At 34.1% G+C, this 22,636-nt stretch overlaps 1 protein-coding gene across 1 annotated transcript in view; it reads right to left on the reverse strand.

The window, feature by feature from the left end:
• Nucleotides 1-20,839, reverse strand: part of LOC127834803 (uncharacterized) — a 55,996-nt gene extending 35,157 nt beyond the window's left edge. Inside the window, exon 1 of the mRNA XM_052360851.1 lies at nucleotides 20,747-20,839. Within this exon, the coding sequence (XP_052216811.1) occupies nucleotides 20,747-20,810 (64 nt within the window). The 5' untranslated portion in view covers nucleotides 20,811-20,839. The remainder of the gene's footprint in view (nucleotides 1-20,746) is intronic.
• Between the last annotated feature and the right edge of the window lie 1,797 nt (nucleotides 20,840-22,636).

Raw genomic sequence — 22,636 nt, forward strand, 5'->3', positions numbered from 1 at the left:
GGTGTTAGGGTACAACTTGTCATTAGTAGTAGCCTGCCTTTGCCTTCTGTTATCGTGGAAGAACCTACTGGCCAGCTTAACTGAATAGTCGTGATAGGTCCCAGGTAAGGATTTATTAAGATTTCTATATATCATCATCATCATCATTGTTATATTCATGGATGCTGATAGGTGTCACAGGTGGAAGTAACGTACCCGGGGTAGTATATGGGCCCAGAAGCCCAATATATTCAAATAAATATAATAAAATCATGATTTAGGAGAGAAAACTTGACAAAGAGCCATAAAAAAATCCCCACCCTCTGATATTGAAATGGTTACTGCGTACACTTTCCACCATAGTAGACAATGTTTACAAGGACTAGGGTGTTTAAGTGCGTGTGAAAATTTTAAAGATCATGACCTCTATTATACCTGAAAACAGCTGTTCAATCTGCTGAGGGTTGACCTAGTTATCAGTCAGATGTAGACAGATGGGATCTAGAATCATGCACTGGGAAATTGTGCACAATAATTCAACTTAAAAGTTTAGATTTAACTACTCACCAACATTGCAATAAAAATTTATAGATTTATATAATAAAATTACTAAAATCAGCCACTATTTAATAATCAAGATATTGATCACTATATACGGTTACTGATTATTTGAAAGTTATTTACAAATTTCTCTGTATTATATAGTATTAATATTTAATACTAGTGATTAAAAGGATAAAAACTTATACACAAGAGGAACATACACAAAATACTATTCATCAGGTTTACATGAAAATCATTTTAATATGGAAAACATAAACCTGAAACAAGTTTTGGCAACTTATAATAATCACACTCGATACCTTATTCCTTCTGGAATCCATCACAATGATGGTCTCATTTCATTTTTGAGAAGAAGCCAGTGCTTTCCGCATAGTGGAACGCATAAACCACGGGTAGCAACTGGTGCCGTTTCTGTACGTCTAAGGATTGAATCCACAACCTCATGCACTCGAGGCAAACGCTCTACCACTGAACTGTTAAGGCAGTTTTAAATTGTGGTTTCTTCGGTATAGGCTTGGTTTGTAAACAATATTACAGATAATAGACATGTTAAGTACCTAGAAATTACATAATATTTTACAGGTCGAGGCTATCCCCAACAGATCAGATAGTGCTCCAGAATGGATCCTGGATGAGCAGAAACTTAAAAAAAAGGCTCATTGGTTTGTTGTAGTCATGCACAGGTCAATCCATTGTTTTAGGTAATAATATCAATTATCATTTAAAATAATTGGAAATAATTGTTGTATGTGTTTGATACCTTTTTTAATATGTATAATATTGACTTTGATGTATGTCAGCCGTATAAACAAGTGTTTTTAATACACAAAAAATAATGTTTAATGGTGAGTGGGGTAATGTTTATTGATGTTGATTTATTGAAAAAATTAACTGTGTGGAGAATTTGACTACTTTAGCAATACGACATCAAAACAGTGCATTATTAAGTATTTGATATTTTTTGAGGAATTTATTACATTTTAAATGCTTGGTTATATTGTATGGTAAACCACACTAGACATATAATGGATATAAATGTAATCATTTTCACTGTGCAGCTGAACTTACTTGTTTTTACTGAAGGTCACTTGTGCAGTAAGATAATTATACCAAAGATTCAAATTCATGTGACTACAATGCAATAAGCAGGCTTTATTCATATAAGATAATTGTCTAATTTTAGATATTGGAGGCCATTTCGACCATGGATGGAGTGCAAACTACTACTACACCTAAAAATAGAATATTCAACAAATCAGACCGGCCTTCTCTTGTGCATCACAACATAGAACAGCAAATGACTCAAAGAGTCTGATAATGGACATAATTTTAGATGGTGTGATAAGCAAGCTCAAAAAGAGTGTGTCTTTCCTTCTAAAGCTTAGTTCGTGAGGCTGCTTAGCATACTAGGTTTGAGGTGCTTACTCATATTATCTATTTGTTTGTTTAAACATGGGCATCTATATCACATTCATATATTTTCTAACAAAGTTTATTTTAATATACATGATTATGCAAATTATCTGTGCAACAAGCAAACCATTTAAAACAAGAATATTATTTAGGTCATTCAAAATTAGTTTTTTAAATATTTTACCATCTAATAATTGTATGGTTGTAACAATATACATGAATTCTTAATGTAAACATTTATTTAATTGGTTGTCAGTATGGTGTGTAATGTGTTTTTACTTATTATTTGTATTAGTTTTCAGTGGTTTTGCCTTCATATGATTTACATTTTGTATTGTGTTCCTTTCAGAGAGGAGATGAAAGTATCTTCTAGAGACTTGAAAAGATATATTGATAAATAAACAGTTAACAAAAAATATTACAGATTCAAAAGTGTCACGGTCGGAGTAATGTTCATTTAACTCTTTTTTATTGACCTGTCTTGACAAACCAGAAAACTGTTCTGTTTAATTACCTGATGGTGCAAGTATTGCAGTGAAAGAAAATATTCAAAGTAAACATTGAATAAAAATGTATTCACAAATTTTGACAATTCAACAAATCAAACAACATTTCATGTTTATTACTTGATGCAGTGGTAATACGATCTTGCAGCCCCTTTTCATGACTGAGTTTCTTGAGTATTTTCATTAAGTATTTCATTAAGATTTCATATGAAATTGAGTTCATTTATTAGTACAATTTAATACGTTTGTTGTTAAGAAGTCAAGAAATGTTGATGATGATAGTTTGTTAAGTGTCAAGTGGCGCTTTTTAATGTTGGTGTAGTAAGATTTGCAAATTCATAAATTGACAGATTAAACTTTGTGAATACTGCTGTACTTCTTTATGAAGTTGATACTGACTTACTGCTGTCTTTAACATGTAAGATTGGTATTCTTATTTAATTGTAATGTAATTGTTAATGTAGTGTTTATTTAAATATACTAAAGAAACCCATATGGTTATACAGGGCTTTGTTTCTTTCTTAAGCAAGGGCCTTGTATAGGCCCCTTCTCCCAAGAGAAAGGCCCCTTCCCCTTAGATTTTTTTAAAGGATGCAATTGTCCCTAAATGTAAAGCTTACTTTGGGTAATTTCTTCCCGTTTTCCATTTTTGTCTATATTTTTTCCAACTGAATTGGAAGGTCAGGCCCTTTTCCCAAATCAGGAACATAAGACACGGCATAAGATTGGAAACTAAAGAAACTTTAATAGACCACAAACAAGCATCATTGGGTATATATTATTATTTGTTGTGAAACCACTGTTATATTAATATGCATAATCAGAGTTCATATGCATCTTATCGATATCAATGATAACATAGAAACACAAATCATAAATATATACGTCAATTAATATATAAACTTTGTATTGATTATGCAACAATAAATATAAAATGGTTTGTTTATATAGTTCCTTAAGCTTTCCATAGTCCCGGTCTGTCACTGCAGTTGAAATATTAAACTTGCTGCATAGCAACAACTGCGTAGCTTGATGGTGTTAATGTACTTCTAACACCGCTTTCCACCTTAAAACTGGCACAAGTCTTTCGAAGAATCCTTTTCAAGTCTGAAAAACAACAGAAGACAACACATTTTAACTTGTGCTTTAAATTTCTTTATGTTTTATTTATACAAAAAGTGTGTACAAATAATTAAGCAAAAATATGAATCATGATATTAAAACACACACAAGTAAATAGGAAGAAAATCTTATATTAAAAAAACATGTATGTTCAAAACGATAAAACTTCAACCGTGTGGTTTATTTACTGTTCAGTTTAAAATAAATAAGTTTGAACAATACACAATTAATTCAGTATTCCATCTTGTAAAGATTGGTTTATTTGATATATTATCAGTACAGACTAAAACATATGTTCCAGAAACTTATAATAATTTGTTAAGGTTAATTGCTGGATGTCCTTTTAGTATACACTTGCCTTGGATATTTATCATGCACACAAAAATTCTTGGTGAACAGGATCATCATCATGCCAATCTGCCATGACAGTTAGGCATATTTGAAGGATTCCAAAATGGAATCTGAAACATAAAATGTAATTGTCAATTGTTGTCCAGAAATTAAAACAAAAACTAATGAAATCTACTACATGAAAATGTGTTATTTCATCCAAGTCAAACTCAGCTGAAAACCCATATAAGGAGTTTAGACAATTACTTAAGTGCATATACACCGATTTTAATATAATTTCGGTAACAATTCGCACAGTTTCTGATACAATTTTTTTATACATACTTTATTCACAGTAGTTGACTTTTGTCGTTATTGCACCAGAATTCTTCTCGGAGAAATCAATGTTTACATGCGTGGGACGTACGTCCTGTCACAATGGTTCCCGGCCTTCATTAGCATTAACGTAGCATTGGTTGCAGGCTAAGATGAAAAATATTTTTTTTTACCGCGTATAATGAAGGGAAAGACCGCCAATATTATTCACCGCGTATAGATTGTTGTTAAGCCGACTTTACAACTGTGCAGATGTAAACGTGTAACATTGCAATGTGTTAAGTTTCGCGTTGACCAATCTAGACATGTTTACATGCTAACAGTGGAAATTGGCAGTTCGTTAAAGTTACTGTTGCACATTTGTAAGTTTTATGCGTTGTGTATGCGCTTTAAAAATACAAGTAAATGTATTTTTTCATTTTGAACATTTAAGTTGTTATTCATTGAACAGTTTTAATTGGACAATGAACAAGATGGACATTTGAGATGTCTTCACCTTAAAAATTAACATTCTTGAAAATTGAAACATAAAATATCGAACATTGCTTATTTTAACGGATATTATTTTACATGCATGCATAATCTATAATTGCAAGATGAAAAATATCAGCTTAATACTCAGCAAGTGCAACATTTCTGGTGATGAATTATATTGGCGGTCTTTCCCTTCCATATTGCATGCTTGAGAAATGGAAGTAAAACAGACAATAGCATAGTAGTTAATGATAGCCTATTGTTTTAATAAAAGCTAATACATGCTTTAGCTCTTTTTATAATTTTGAGTGCCTGTTTTCACCCGGTGTGCCCTGCAGACAGTGAATTCCAATGCCTTGGTGCTGCAGCCATGAAAAAAAAAAAAGATCACGGAAGCACTTATCATATGTCATGAACTTACTAAGAAAAGTCAGTTTGAGAAATAAGCTGTCAGTGTGAATCATAGATATTCAACTACGCTTCAGATGATGACTCCCCAGTTCCCAGTGATGTATTTAGCTCATATGACCACAAAGTGCCCATCATCAGCTTTTCTGGTCGCCCTTTGTCGGTTGTGCGGATTCTTTTCATTCAATATTACATATTTACCAACACCCTTTATTTATACGAAACTGCAGAGGAATTCACAATAGTCTTAATGTGTTCATGCTTCAGTGTAATTGTAATCCTAAGTTTGAAAATATTTTTTTAATTGAAAATGATTTATTTAACACCACCGATATCATTTTTGTAACCAACATCCAACTCAGTGCTGACAGGTATATAAGAAGCGCATATTAAATTTATAAGTTATTGAACATGTGGCATACTCGCTTATTAAATTATTTAATAAAAAGGTATTAACGTATAATAAAAATACGATTATTTGTTGAATAAAATGAGATTACAAAATGTGTGTCTTATGAGGAATTTATTGTTTGTTTAAATAATATTGATTTATTTATTCGTAAACACATGTCAGCAATATAATACAAACATACATACTAGTGACAAAATATGAAGATTATTAAGACGATAAAGCACAATTTGACAGAATTAAGAAATATCGATCAAAATAATCGGAGTACATCCTGACTTTGAAACAAAGGGTAGAAAAATTACTTTCTAAGTTATTAATTTTGTTATTGTTGTTTCTCTTTTTTCACTTAAAAGTCGCATAGCCACCTCATGAAATATTTGTCATGAAGTGCACGTATATTAAATAATAGTGTTCGTGGGTACAACTTTTAGTTCCAGTGATCACATCATATGTGTCCTCACGTTGATTATTATGAATTTATTTCTTAGGAAAAACGTTTGATATTTGATTAAAACGCAATTTACTTTCCACACACTCAAAAAACACTGTTACATCAGCGTAATTCAAAATTGGTCTTATAGCATATGCGGCCAGCGTAGCTCAAGCCAAGCTGCGCAGTCTGGCCAGGGGCTATGCTTTCCACTATAAAAGCACGCAAGATTTAGTTGAATCTCCTCAGAATATATATCCTGACAGGACTGTGCGGACGCACATGCTTGACTGTGGCTTCGTTGGCAGCATATTGCATAGGTCCGATTTCGCATGACGAATCTTAAAAATCTCACTGCGTCTTGAAACTAGAACCACGATCAAACCACGATACATTCCCGTGGAAAATTGAAGTCCCACTGTGTTATTCAAGCTCGATTGGCCATTGACCATACTCTTAATTATACATTACTGTACCCCGAATTCGGAAACGATTTCTCTTCTATTATGGACACTATACTACTTTGGTAGTTTTGACTCACAATTCAATACAAATGGCATTTACCGATAGGTTTTCATTCATTTCTTTCCAAAAAAATTTGCGCTATTTGATATATTGAAAGAAATACTGTGTTATCAAAAAATACTTTTTATTAATAGTACAATCTGTCTTCCCCTGACGATTTACTGACCCAGCACTAACCCTGAAAGTCTTGGGGATGAAATTTATTGGTGATGCGTAATTGTATCGGGGCCATAATGAACATGCAGAGAGTAGTCCGCATTTCCTTACACAGATTAGTGTTACATCATATACTAAAAAGACGCGGCGATGTTGCCAATGTTCCGGGGGATTATGCTTAAATCAGCCGATGAAATGAAATGGTATGTATTCATTTGGGTCTGCTGGTGTTATGTTAATGTCATTTCTGATGTGCATATGCGTATTTTAAAGAGTTGGTTGAGATTGAAAGACGAAAAATAGGTTACCGGTACATGCTTCACTAAGAGTTAATTCATATATGGTACCAGTATAAATTAAAGTAGGCTACTCGTTATGTGAGGTGTCTTTATTTGTTAGAGTTTTCATTAAATTCGAAAAATAAGTGTTGTTAACGATCATACAATTATTCTTCGTATTGTTTACGGTCTAACAATTACTCACCTTATTGTTTACGGTTTTTCTTCTATTCCTCTTATCGATTCGATCTTAAAACTATTTCTTTTATTGTTAACGGTATAACAACTATTTATCTTATTTTTTACTGCCTTACAAATATTTCTCTTATTGTGGAATTCTTTCACCTATTTCTATATTGTTTACTGTCTTACAACTATGTCTCTTATTATTTACGATCTTAGTTTAAACGTATTTATTGCATCAAATATGCATGGGATTGGATTACAAGTTTTTGCAACATTATCTGGATCCTCTCCCAGATAATTATATAACATAATTTACTAAAATACATTATTAATAGTTCAACAACATAATCAGTTAGTTTAACACAGATTATACACAGATAAATAGACATGAAAGTAGGTTAACAATTGTAAAGTTATTGAGAATAGTTTCTCCCATTGTATGCATGTCATTGACAATTTTATACAAAATTTAAAACCTTTTTGAGCCTGCTATGAATGTCGGTACTGTTCTGAACACCATTTCATTAAAATACAAAGACATGTTGGGTTCACCACAAAGCAACAATTTAACATTAAAGTTATGGTTCAATTTGCTTATAGTTAGTCCTCTTATGTGTGCGAAGTTTAAACATTCAAAAAAGTAATGCCGCGCATTTTCACAAGGAGCTCCGCAAGAACAAGATTGATCAGCGATTAGATTTGATCTATAAAGATCGTAGTTTAAACTACTACACATATTTCTAAGTCTTGTGTGAGCAATGTTTACTTTTCTTTTGCCTATATTATAGTATTTTGGGCACACAAATGGCTGTGGGGTTATCGCTGATCTGAAAGAAGATATTGTAGGTTTTTTTCTTGTGTCTTTATTAAGGTTATTCCACAATTTTATTGTAGATGGAAAATACGATATACTGTATGAAGTTAATCGCGATTGGGGCAAAGAGTAATTTCCTTGATTTCTTAGATTGTAATGTGATATACTACCGACATGTTGTGGAAGTAGATTTGATAAATAAGAGGGTGTTAAATGAGAGTGAATTTTATAAAATGTTACTAGTTTTCTTTGTCTCCTCGAGGCTAAGGGTTCAAGACCAGATTCTTAATATAAGTTCTCTTTACTACAGAAGAGGGGTAACCCACATGCAATTCTAGCAACTTCCAATTGTAAATGTTCCAGCCTATTGCTTTCATATTCAGTACAACCGTCCCAAACTTCACTAGCATACTCTAAGATTGGAAGAATAAAGGTTCGATAGAGTTTAAGAATGTTACTTTTCGATTATATATACTTAAGTTTTCGGAGAACATTTATTTTCTTTGAACAGGATTCAAAAACATTATTTACATGGTCAGACCATTTGGCATTTGAACTTAATGTAACCCCAAGATGTTTATGGGTGTTTGATGATGATAACACGGTATTGAAATTGCAGTTTTAACGCTTCTCCGGATAATGTGTTTGACACAAAAATGAATTCAGTTTTATTTGGATTAAAAGACACAAGCCATTTCCTGGACCAACAGTCAAGCTTGTCAAGGTCAGAGTTAATAATTGCGATTATTTCGGAAATATCTTTAGAAGCATACGCAAGAGAAGTGTCGTCAGCAAACAGTCTAGTAAGACTATCCAGATTTTCAGATATATCATTAATATAGATTAAGAATAAAAGAGGGCCAAGGACAGAACCCTGGGGCACACCAGCTTTAATAGGCTTACTGTCAGAGATGGTATCTTTAATAAGAACTTGTTGTGACCTGTTTGAGATATAATCAGTAAGCCATAATAGCAATTCATTTTTAAAGCCATAAGCTTCAAGTTTATGAACAAGACCTCTGTGCCACACTCTATCAAATGCTTTTGAAACATCACAAAAAACAAGACAAGTGTGCTTCTTTTTATTGAGTTTTTTGCATACAGAGTCGTACATTTCTAATAGTTGATAGACGGCGCTATGACCCGGTCGAAATTCGGATTGGGAACTATGAAATAGATCGTTAGCCAACATATAGTTACAAAAATGTTTAAATAATACTCTTTCAAATACTTTACCAACACACGAGAGTAGTGAAACAGGGCGATAATTACTGCAATCGTGTTTGTCGCCTTTCTTAAACAATGTAATTACATATGCTTTTTTCCATAGTGTTGGAAATTGACACTGATTTAAAGACATATTGAACAATATACAAAGTGGAACACATACTGTTTTGGATGTATTTTTAACATACAATGGCTTATACCATCGCAACCAGATGCTTTCCCAAGTTTTACAATATGCAATATATCTCGAACTTCTGCCATTGATATTGTAAATGGTGCACAAGTTGTAATTATGTTTTTAATGAGGTTCGGGGGGTCAATGTTTTCGTCGTTAACAGTTGATATCGAACTAAAATAATTGTTTAAAACATTGGCTTTGTTCATGTTGTCCATGATAACATTTCCACTACTATCTAAAAGAGGAGGGATATCGTTACACGACCCAGGTTTATTTGTAAGTCTTTTTATTAATCTCCAGTACGATTTCGGATCGGATGCGTGTAAACTCTCAATTATGCCATCAACGTGCTCGTAAAAATGTAAGCGGACATGTTTGCGCATATTATTAACTGTGTTACGTTGGTGCTTAAATTTAATTAAATCACTGTTAAGCTGCGATCGTGTGTATGTTTTGTGTAACCTTTCACGCAATCGTATTGCATGCCTTAATTCTGAAGTCATCCACGGTTTATCAGACGGTCTTATAGTAACTGTTTTTGATGGTATTGTACCTTTTGCAAACTCTAAGTACATCTTTGTAAACAATTTACAAGCTTGGTCTAGAGACCCGCATGTAGAGAGCAACACTGTCCAATTTGTATTACTTATAAGTTCATTAAAACGATCAAAGTCAGCACTCTTGTAAATCCATACGTCGCGTTTATAATATTTCGAAAAATTAAACGATATTTCAATACTTGCAGTGCATGCTGCATGGTCACTTAAAGACGCATCCGTGTTAATAACAGACGCTTCAGTACATTTACATGATTCACTTAGAAGTATTGGGTCAAGTAAACTGTTACGACTGTTCCCAAAGCGTGTTGCTGTTTTAATTACATTAGTCAATCCATATATTGATGTTTCATCAAGTTTACCGTATGATGCAGACAAAGTGTCGAGAAAGTCAACATTTAAATCACCTAATATGTTAATATTAGGACATATTTCAAAGGCTTTTTCAATTGAAATGTTAAAATGTTGCCAAAAAGCGGATGTAGAGTTTGGTGGTCTGTAAACTGTGCACAAAAGATATGATATTTTATTTACTTTTATTTCTATCCAAACTAATTCGCATGTGCCTAACTCTAAATCTAATCGTCTTTTGCCGTATAAAGTATATTAATTTATATAAATTTACGATCTTACAACTATATCTCTTATTTTTTACGGTCTATCAACTGTCTCTTATTGTTTATGGTCTTGCAACTATTTTTCTTATTGTTTACGGTTTTTACAACTATGTCTCATTGTTTACGGTTTTACAACTGTGTCTCTTATTGTTACCGGTCTATCAACTATTTCTCTCATTGTTTACGGCTTATCAGTATTTGTTTTATTGTTCGCGGTCTTACAACTATTTATCATATTGTTTACGGTATTACAACTATTCGTCTTATTGTCAGCGGTCTTACAACTATTTCTCTCATTGTGTACGGTCTTACAACTGTCTCTATTATTGTTTACGGTCTTGCAACTATTCGTCTTATTGTCAGCGGTCTTACAACTATTTCTCTCATTGTGTACGGTCTTACAACTGTCTCTATTATTGTTTACGGTCTTGCAACTATTTCTCTTATTGTTAGCGGTCTTACAGCTATTTCTCTTATTGTTCACGGTTTAAAAGCTCTTCCTGGTTTAAAGCTCTTCCTCTTATCTGTTTCACTTTGTCCTAAAAATATAAATTGTCAGTGATTACCGATTTCGCCACGTCAATGCAAAAAATCCCAACAAAAAAATCCCAAGAAACAAAACTGATAAAATCGAATGGAGCTTATATTCTTCAGTGGTTGAATAGAAAGTACCAGTATGTTATCAGAACTATGAAAACATGTGTATAGGTCAATGACATAAATAGTGTACATGTTTAAATAATAATAGATCTGCTTACTCAGTTAAGTAATAATACGATCCATAATCACTCACGTTAATGCATTTTATTCATGCTTTAACTCATTATTGTTGTTTGTTTATGTTTGGAGTGAAAAGTGATACATATGCCTCAATTATTTATACACATAACTAAATTAGTGAAAGCAATCAATATGTTTTTGGTACGACAATTTAATATTAAGACAGTATTGAATACAAGATAAAGAAGATAAATGTTTAATGCGAGGCCTAGAACATCAACCGATCTGCCGAGGATGAATGTGATATTAATTCAACAGTTACTTAATAATCAATGTTTATTCGTTAACGAAGTATGCAGGTCGTACACATTAATTTGACATTGTGAAGTATGTATGACAACAGTAATGATCGCCCATCATAAGTCCTAAATATAACGTAAGACTCATTATCAATATAAATAGTGGTATATAAGCTTATGAATAATATATAATAATATGATATATCAATGCCGAACGCAATATCAATTAAACAATAGTTTTATTTATAAACACATATTTTTGTGAATACAAGGCTTTAACGTTATTTATATAGGAGTCTGATTGCTTTAACTTCCTCTGAATGCGCATGCGTTATACAATATGTTGAAGCACACATCAATATGCTGCTGACATAAAACATCGGCGATACACAATATAAGAGTGAATCAAAGCGCTAAAGGCACTGCAGTTGTTCGCTCTTTGAACGTATTGAACATTACTTACTGTCAAAGGACACGAAGTTCGACTTTTTAATGTACGCCAATCCAACGGCCACGAAACATACAAACACCAATGTAATTTACTTTAAAATGTCTGCAGTGGTGAGATTTGAAAAAAAACTTCAAGGAAGAAAATGCTATTGATTTACAATGTCTCATAATTTTATGCGGGATTCACACAAACTCCACGTGCGATTACAAAGATGAAAAATAGAAATTCAATGTATATGTAAGTTGGCGCTAAGGAAAAGTCGGTGAGTCTAACAAAGAATTAACCACAGAATAATTTTAATAATACATTTATTAGGATTATATATATATATATATATATGCATAAGATTCTCAATCAAACCATATTAACAAATATTTAATATTTATAGCCTAAAATTAAATACTAGGCTTCCCGTGCCGCCACAACGAAAGCGAAAGTAATAATTTTGTAAGTTAAATTGATGGAAATTACTATAAAGCGTACATTGAACGTAAATATTTGATAATAAAGATGATATCAATGACACTAGATATTTGACATATTACCGAAAAGCTATGTTAAAAAGTCATCAAAGTGGCATGTATGCACGATTGTTCCACCACCCTCGTCATCATTCCATCTTCGATAGAGTTTATGATAAGTGTTTGGACCTTCGGAATACTGTGAACCTGTAGCTGGATATATGCTTCAACTCATGGACCACCTCTGTTCATGCACACATGTGTTTACGGGTTTTAATTTTAGATCTTCCTACATGTGTTGTGAATTACGATCATCGATTTTCTTGTTTATGACAGAGAGGCAGCCAAGAATATACAGAGAGGCAGCATTTTGACAGGAAGGCCACCGATATGCATCTACACCATGAATGAATATAATTAAAGTTCATTAGTAAGGTAATATAGTATCTCTGAATTGACTGCAATTTAACCTGCACATATCAGTACATAGCAAGGCCCAAAGGTTACATTACTATCGAAAGTAGTGCCTATTTCTAAAGAGTTCCTTTTCTCTTCGGTATTAAAAGCAATTTAGCGGTCGCACCCATGCTTTTTGTGATTATTTCCTACATCCTATGTGTGTCTGCAACATTTTGGCGCATTTCATTGGGGTTTACGTTGAAAGATGACTGTTTGGGGTGCGTTTATTGAAGAATTTTACTTTCTTAGAAGTTGCGAGACCATTTATTTTTGACTGCATTTATTGAAAGAGGACAGATTTATCTTTTAAATGATACCGGTCTTGCAAAATTTGATATATAGGAGATACAAGAAAAATGCTTTGAAAGTTGGCAGTTTTATAATGGGACCCTATGGGAAATGGAATTAGTGTAATATAACCCAAACAATAATCGGAGAATGACATCTTAATTTTTTTATGCAAAAAAGGAACATCATACAGTTAATCACGCTGTTGTTTCACATCTCATACAATCAAAATTACCGGTAATCTTATTTTACACATACTTACACATGTACATCCAGATAATTCCAAAGCCAATTTGATGCGGTAATGTTTTTAATAAAATTTTTGACACTTGGTTACATTATACTCAATGTAACCACAGAGTGTCCGGATGGATACAAAATGATCTAGTATAATTTAACCTCGCTTTTTTTCTTTGCGGCGGGCTGTAATTCTGTGTTCCCGCTAATACAATTTCGTAACGAGTACAGTCGAGATACTATTTCGTGATTACACCCTCTAATATAGGAACCAGTATATTGTTTTGATTTTGACCAGTATCTTTGTTGTACGCACATAAAAGGGACCGTTTGAGTTGATAAAAAATATACTCAATATGGCAATATATCACGATGTTCATTACAATTTTCAAAACTTTGAAACTAATGTCGAACATGACTATAAACACATACAAAGAAAGATAACTTCTAAGATTAGTTCCGTTGCTTTATTTTGCACAAAAAATGTATTATCTATACGAAGTTATGGGTCATGACAGGTCCTAAGTCAAAATACATAACATCTTCATCAGATGTATATATCAGAAATCATAACTATTCACAAGCTCATCATCAGATGGTAACATTTAAAGGCATAGCTATGCACTAGCTCATCAGCAGATTGTTACATTTGAAGGCATAGCTTTGAACAAGTTCATCATCAGATGTTCACATTTGAAGGCATAGCTATACAAAAGCTCATCAGTAGATTTTCACATTTGAAGGCATAGCTATGCAAAAGCTCATCATCAGATGTTCACATTTGAAGACATAGCTTTGTACAAGTTCATCATCAGGTGTTCACATTTGAAGGCATAGTTATGCACAAGCTCACCATCAGATATTCACATATGAAGGCATAGATATGCACAAGCTCGACATCAGGTGTTCACATTTGAAGGAATAGCTATGCACAAGCTCACCATCCGATGTTCACATTTAAAGGCATAGCTATGAATAAGGTCTTCATCAGATTAGAATGCGCAGCTGTTCGGTAGACTTTCATTAGATGTTCACGATAGAATGGATAGATGTGCACTGAATGTTCATAAGATGTTCGAAATAGAATGGATAGCTATGCATTGGGTCTTCATCAGCTTTCTAAAATACATGTCCTAGCTATGCACCAGATCACATACCCGTAGCCGGGGGGATGCGTTGGATGCGTTCGCACCCAATCTTTTTGACGAGTAAAAACATTGTTCTATACGTTGCAACCAACTTTAATTGACGCAAAAAACGGTTATTTATTTTTTCCAGGAACCCAGTGAGTCTTCGTATTTAAGCGTTAAAATAATGTTGTATTCAATATGCAACCGACCTATCACCATATATTTAATTTCTCGATTAAGTCATTCCCAATATAGCGCGTGATTTTTATTTACAATTTTTAACCGTAGAATTGTTGAAATCAACAGAAGTTTTGACAGCAAAATTTAAGAAGATCTAGGAAGCCGGTCCCCGCAAAATGGAATTGGAATCTGTTTTGAATGAATATTTTCTGTGTGTATAATGCATAATTGTTAACCTGGCACTCCAATCCGTATAATATCAATACTTATTTATAGATATTTGATACTAAATGATTGTTTTGTAACTTTTGTCATCGTTATTAATATCTGTTTAAGCCATAACTTTAATACTTATCATAACAAAATGATGAAGCCACGACTTATAACAATTACACACTGTGCACAGAATTTTCGACAGACAGCGTTGTATTTTTGTTATATCCCCGTACAACCATTTTCGGATCCCCTAAATAGTTTTCCAGCAACAAAAATATCAGATATGCTCAAGACAGGCTAATTTTTTTATTGAATGATAACAAAACAAATCATTTCTACAAAGCAATGGAGCTTTTTTGTAGTTAACCAACACTTTATGGCATCTGTTCTGCTCCACATACATAACTTGCAACAATGTTTTAATTATGTCAAACTTGATACTAGGAATGTCCTACTCTCAAGCAGTTGTTGTAATGAATGTAAAACGTTATAACATATGATCAGGTGCGTTAACGTTTAATATTCATCGGCTGTGACGAATCTTGAGCATATAATGGGCAATTAGTAGATATTTTTTCTTCGAAGTCCTGGTATACATTGCTAAGAACTCTGAGACCATAGGTGCAGTAGTTTGTGTTTAGAGAGTCTTAATGAAGGCTTAAGTGTTATATTTTTCTGAAATTCGTTTAGAAAAAAAAACTTATTTGTTAAAAATAGTTAAAAAAAAATAAAGTAACCAGTCATACCAATTTGATTTCTTTTTGGTTTAGAATTGATGCAGATTAGAGAAGACCCAGTTTTGTTAATCAGTGTTTGTTGTACAATAAACTATTAGCACGTTTAGAGCAATTCTAACCCTCTGGTACTATCCATAGTAGCAGACAAACAATTGCTTTGAAAATAAAAGTCAAACATCTCCATTTAATTTGCTCGATTTATGAATGGTAGAATGTTGGAATGGTTTTATCAAGATTCCAAGATTCCAATATGTAATGCTATTTTATTCCGTTCTTATTGTTTGATTTAACATTCTATAAACTTGTTATTGGATATGTCAACAAAGTGTGTGCGCGCATAAAGTGTGAGCGCGGGTTAAACACAATATAAAATATAATCCGTGACTGATAAAAGGTGGTTATTGAAAACGGCGGTGGGGAATACATGCATGTTATATCATATTCATGTCGATCAGTCACGCTCGGCTGCGAAAGCTTGTCAGATTGTTTTAGAGGTCACATTGACCTTGACCTTTGACCTAGAGACCTAAACATGGGTATGGCGTGTAGAACTCATCAAGGTGCAGCTACATGTGAAGTTTCAAAGTTGTAGGTAGAAGCACTTTGATTTTAGAGCCAATTTTAAAAACCTTGACAAAATGTTAAGGTTATAGCATGACGCGGACGACGCGACGACGGACACGAACACGACGAGCCGGCTATGACAATACCTCGGGTTTTCTTCGAAAACAGCCGAGCTAAAAATGCTCTATAACTTCAGTCTGTAAATACAGTTAAAAAGTGACCAGAGTGCAGTCGTTTAAGTTTCATTTCCAAAATTTTCTTGGGGAAGGACATCTAAAGTCCCCGATTGCAGGAGGGGGACATCCACTCCCGCACATACCCTCTTCGCCACATCGTTGCTCAATAATAATCGTCGATGGCAAAAATTCGCACCCCCTTTTCAAAACCCTGGCTACGGGCCTAAGATCTTTATCAGATTTGCACAGCATATTATTAAATGATGAATTGCACAGCATATTAAAAACTGATGAAATGCTCTGTAATAAGTCTTACTAAGTTACTCAATTCAGAAATCATAGCTGTTCTGGAGATCTTCAACAGAAAAAGAATGCATAGTTTTGAGCAAGGTCTTCGTAAGATGATTTAACGTTTTTCGCCAATACTTATGATCATGTATTAATAAATATAATTTATACATATACATCAAATCAATCCCGGTTGCCTGCATTTCAACGAGCTAGGGTAATAGACGATAATAAGTTGTATGGTTTTAATTCTAACACATATCTTCTACAGCAACTTTTCATTGTGTCCATTTTTCGAATGAGTGCGGCGCAATATATTTGCCAGAGACGCCGCCTCTTAGCCCAGACTCGTTTTACTGGGAGTCTTTTTGATTGAATTTAAGTGACATTTATCACATATGTCCTCAAATAATCAAAGCCCCATTCTTTAAAGAATAACCTAGGATCGGGATAATTAACGGATTCAATTAACTTTAAACACACATATGGTTCATGTCTTATGAATACTGATTGTTGGCATGACCATGCCTATACATATTTCAATAAGCGATCCCAAACAAATATTTACAAAAACTAAACACAAGGTTATACGTCATTTTGATACTTGAGACGATGTTACATTCCCGGTTCGGTGTAGTTGTTTCAGACATCGTTATATCAAGGGATGGCAATATTTCATACCCGGTCGAGGATATGCTTTCATTTGTAACTGCACATATCCGGTAGTTTTCGGTGTGGTTATTACAGAGATCGCCTTGGCAAGAAATCGCAGTCAGCATTTCCGGTCCAATGCTGGCGCAGTAATCCATCGGCGTTAAGCTGCATGACCGGTAGAAGAAGACAACAGTCCCCGTTTCTAAATGGGAGTCGACACAAAGTAATACATTGATGCATCTAGCCTTCATACTTATTATTAATGTTACCGCCTTTTCGCAAGAGCTTTAACATTCGTATTACCATTTCCGCTAAATCTTACGCCAAACATGATTGAACTGACCAATGTATTTCCCAATACGCAACATACATGTACATTTTGATAAGTCGAACGTACTTATCTTTAGAAGTCAGTCAATGTATCTGTTAACTACGTTATTGATGTTTTTTTTATAGACCTTATATATACGTTCTCTCGGAACAATTGAATGACGTACAGTTCCGTATGTTTTCTGAGCTATTTGAGATAGCTCATACTCACCGGTATCAAATTTTGCCTGAGTGATGCAGTAGCTGGTTTCGTTACACGGGCATGTCGGTCGGATTGCTTCCGGATTGATAATGCATTCCTCCTTGTTCCATTCCGCTGTGTTGTACCGATCAAAGGAGCACTAGTAGCACTGGAAACCTAGAATACAATGAAATGAATAATTCAGTTTATTGACGTTAAAGCGAGATAATTGATAGGTCAACGAGAATTGTGAGAAAATATTTAGCCATTAAGAAAGCTGCCCTGCTTGAAGACAACATTTATATTCTGTTTTCGAGAAATCACATGAGCGGCATGGGTATGAACCACAAGTGATACGTCTATTGGGAATAAACCTTACATCGCTACATTGTATCGGTACATTAAGACTTGGATTTTAAGTGAACTTGGAGGATGTATTATATAAATTAGAAAATGATATATGCCTCTAGAACCTGAACGATATGTATAATCAAAACATTTTGCAAAAATAAGGCCTGTTCAGCCATTTTCTTAAATTGCGCGCAAGATAACCTCACAAGAAATTCAATATACTGAACTCTAAGCAAACGAGATAACACATATTAGAAAAACGTTAATATTTTTATTTCGCGGAATTGCTGTTTTTTTCCTTTCTAAAAAGGTACAAGGATAAACTGTACACTTGAAATATTAAATGTGTTGTGAACATTACAAGTATAAGCCCCGTACGTGATTTAACCCATTTATTCCTAGTGTGTAGAAAATAAGGCCTTGGCAAACAGCGTAGATCCAGATGAGACGCCGCATTATGCGGCGTCTCATCTGGGTCTACGCTGTTTGCTTAAAGAATTTCTGTAAGAAATATTTTAAACATAGAAATAAATATACTAGACATCCCTAATTTTGGAAATAAATTAATCCAATTTAGAAGGATGTGAGAGTCCACTAGGCATAAATGGGTTAAGTTTTTCTCAATCGGTGTCATACGATGCGCACATCAGCCGCAGAATGTCGTGTTTTCAAAAAGAGCTCAAACTATCTTTCAAAAGCAAAACATTTCCTTGCAGGACGTATACTTTTATTTCAAATAAAGCGATTGTATCCCGCATATCACAGTTGCTTGAAACCAAATTATGTTTAATATTATTTAAATATAAATTATTTAAATATTTAAACAATTTACCCTACGTTCCCTTCAACCAATTTTGGAAATGGATTGCATAGTGGGACTGTTTATAAGAGCATTGTGGGTTAATTTGAAATGTATTACTGTGTTGTGAATGGATGTGTAGTTGCAAGATAATAGCCGATCATTGCTAATATCTGTGCTAAATAACATGGATAATCGTCCAAATCGCATAAAGACGATAACTCAGAGTGAATTTGCGAGCTAAGAATTATAGTGAACAATACAAACACAGACAACGTAGTTAATAGGGTGAAGGAAAACTACTTACAGTTGATTGTAGTAAATCGACACTTTACAACATACATTTGTATTTAGTGTTTAACGGCAGGATTCTCCAAGTATATACTAGTTGGATAACAACGTAGTGATTGAAAATGTATATCTTTCAACGGAATTTGAATATGGATGTGTTATATACATTGAGCACAGTACAATACAACTATTTTAAATACTCGTTTCTAAAACACAGACTAACGGACAGACGTACAGACGCGCGGACGGACATACCAACCAACCGACCGAACAACTAAAATAGACAGACAGACAGACAGACAGACAGACAGACAGACAGACAGACAGACAGACAGACAGACAGACAGACAGACCGACAGACAGACAGACAGACAGACAGACAGACAGACAGACAGACAGACAGACAGACAGACAGACAGACAGACAGACAGACAGACAGACAGACAGACAGACAGACAGACAGACAGACAGACAGACAGACAGACAGACAGACAGACAGACCAGACAGACAGACAGACAGACAGACAGACAGACAGACAGAAGACAGACAGACAGACAGACAGACAGACAGACAGACAGACAGACAGACAGACAGACAGACAGACAGAAAGACAGACAGACAGACAGACATACAGACATTTTTATTGACGTTAAGTTTACATTTCTTTTCATTTGCAAACAGTTTTCAACTTTTAGTAAACGTGAGTACAGATAAGTATCATATTTATCGAGTAAGGATTATCATACATATATACAGGAATTTACACATTAAAAATATGCAAAAACCATGAACATAGCACAACTATTGAACCGTTATTTTAGACGAATTAATATGCAAACAAAAATATTTGAATAAATCAGTTAATATTTGAACAACTGTATCGCGGAATAGTTAAATCTGAACATGCGTTTATGCTCTACACAAACAATTTGAATATTCAATTGTACAATATGAATAATTAAAATATTAAATTGTTCAAGTATTTAAATTTGTTTTGCTATACTCACATATAAAGATGATGAATAAAATGAATTATTTATGAACTTGAACAGAAAAAACGGAGGATGAAAACTATAAATAAAGTACAGGTAATACAACGTTTTATACAAGACGAGTTGATATAAAAAACTGAAGAGAAATTAATAATTAAATGTTTGAACAACTATTATCAACAATACTTAAATTGGAACGTACTCAACAGTGAACGCGTTGACACAGCAGGACTATCAGGCGCGCCGAAAACAAACCTGATTTGAAAACGTTCAATGGTGTCATTTAGCAATTCTAAATTATTAAACGAATGCAGTTGTTCATATAGTGCCTTACAAACGTTCACATATTAATGTAAATTGAAATATTTCATTCAAAAACCATGTCTTTCAGTTTATTTTCTTCTATTGAACAATAAAACTATGACAAACCACTAACTGACCACGCCCAAAACAAACATAATGCTACACAGAGGCAACATCCATTCATATCCATTGTTTTTCTTCGTCTGAGGTGCACATTTCGTGTTTTTTGGGTACAATTTTCCGCAAATGAACATTTCGGGGTCGTCAACTATTCTAGCGGTGACGCGCGTTGGACATTGCTGCGTTGCTACTGATCTGCACGTGAACAGTGATGTATCGTCTCTTTTTGGGCGCCTTCGTGATAAATTCTGGGCGTGGAAAATGTTTCCGAGAGAAGTATTAATTTACGTTTGAGGAAATGGTATTGGTTGAGGCACCAGGAAACAACCATTCATATGTAAATCCTGTTTGGTTTAAAATTTTGCGACCTTTAAAGGGCCAATTAACAGTATCAATTTGTGTTTCAATTTCTAATCTTTGCATATTAATGACAATAGTAAGTAGGGCTCCCCCCCTGGCCCAAAAATTTCTGTAGCCAACATTTTAGCCAAATGGATTTTTTTGTAGCCAAATTTTAGAAACTGTAGCCAAAGTGTTAGCAAAGCATTCGGAACCGCCTGTTGTAAGTCTAGGCTAAGGGGTGTAAAAGAAGAAACTACAAAACGAAGCTTTAATGTTGTTTACTATAATCATCATGTGTGTTTAACAAAAATTAACAGTTTACAACACACCATTTATAGAAGTACATACATCATTACTTGAGCACAAGTTCATAAAATAAGCACATGATAAATATACATTACATGAACACACGATATTTTGAACATACATTTTAGCAGAAGGCCATTATCCACATCACGTGTTCATAAAATAAGCACATGAAAAAATATACATTACATGAGCACATGATGTCCTGAACATACATTTTAGCAGACGGCCATAATCCACCTCGACTTCATTTACATTACATGAGCACATGATGTCATGGACATACATTTTAGCAGAAGGCAATACTCCGCCTCGACTTCAATCCAGACCAAATCTTGAAAGCACGTTTGATATCAAACTTTTTCATTGGTGGGCTGTCTATGTCAACAAGTTCTCCAAGTTGTCAATTTTAATAGAATTTCTGAGAGATGTTTTTATGAGATTTTGTTTACTAAACCCCCTCTCACAGTCAGCTGTTGCCACTGGAGCTAACAGTAATCTGCAGGCTAATTCAGCACTGCCTGGATATGTTTCTTTGTTTCTGATGGCCAAATTGCATGCAGTAGAAATGTCTTTTACATACTTGTTGCCACTCAAAACATTGGTCCTGCAGAATTTTGAAAAAGTTTTTAATTCCTGTTTTGTTCCCTCATGGCCGAAAGAAGTCAAATAGTCAAAAAGTGTGTTGATTTCATTGTCAATCTCCTGATCCTTAATTTGAGGACTAAAAAATTTGTCAGGGCAGTCAAAATGGCTGAATTATCATTGTCAGAGAATCTCTCATTCAAACTTTTCAGCATGTTTTCAACAAATTTTGCACGGACACTCCTGGCCTCTTGTCTTTGATTTACCACATCCCTAAGTGTCCTAGAAATTCAAACGTACAAAGGCCATCCTTATCAAGTTGAGACTCAGATTGGACTTGAGTCTAGAATTTTGACAGTTTGTCACCTGATTTACCATCTTTTATTTCTGCCAAAGAGTCAATGGTAGCAGCGAGAAATGGATGTATTTCTGCAAAGTTAAGGTCTTGTTTTTGGAAGGATTTGGACAGGATTGCCAAAGATTCTAAACAGTCTGCCAAAAAGTGAGAAACATACAAGAATTTGAAGGTTGTTATGGGTTTGTGCAGAGAAAGTGGTTTGCCAGCAGTTTCCTCCAGGAACACGGACACCAAAAATTCATAATTTGCAATAATCGCACCCACAGACCCTTCAAAGCTAAGCCACCTAGTGTGAAACATTTCTT

This window comes from Dreissena polymorpha, chromosome 6, assembly GCF_020536995.1.
Source record: "Dreissena polymorpha isolate Duluth1 chromosome 6, UMN_Dpol_1.0, whole genome shotgun sequence".
Classification (NCBI taxonomy): Eukaryota; Metazoa; Mollusca; class Bivalvia; order Myida; family Dreissenidae; genus Dreissena; species Dreissena polymorpha.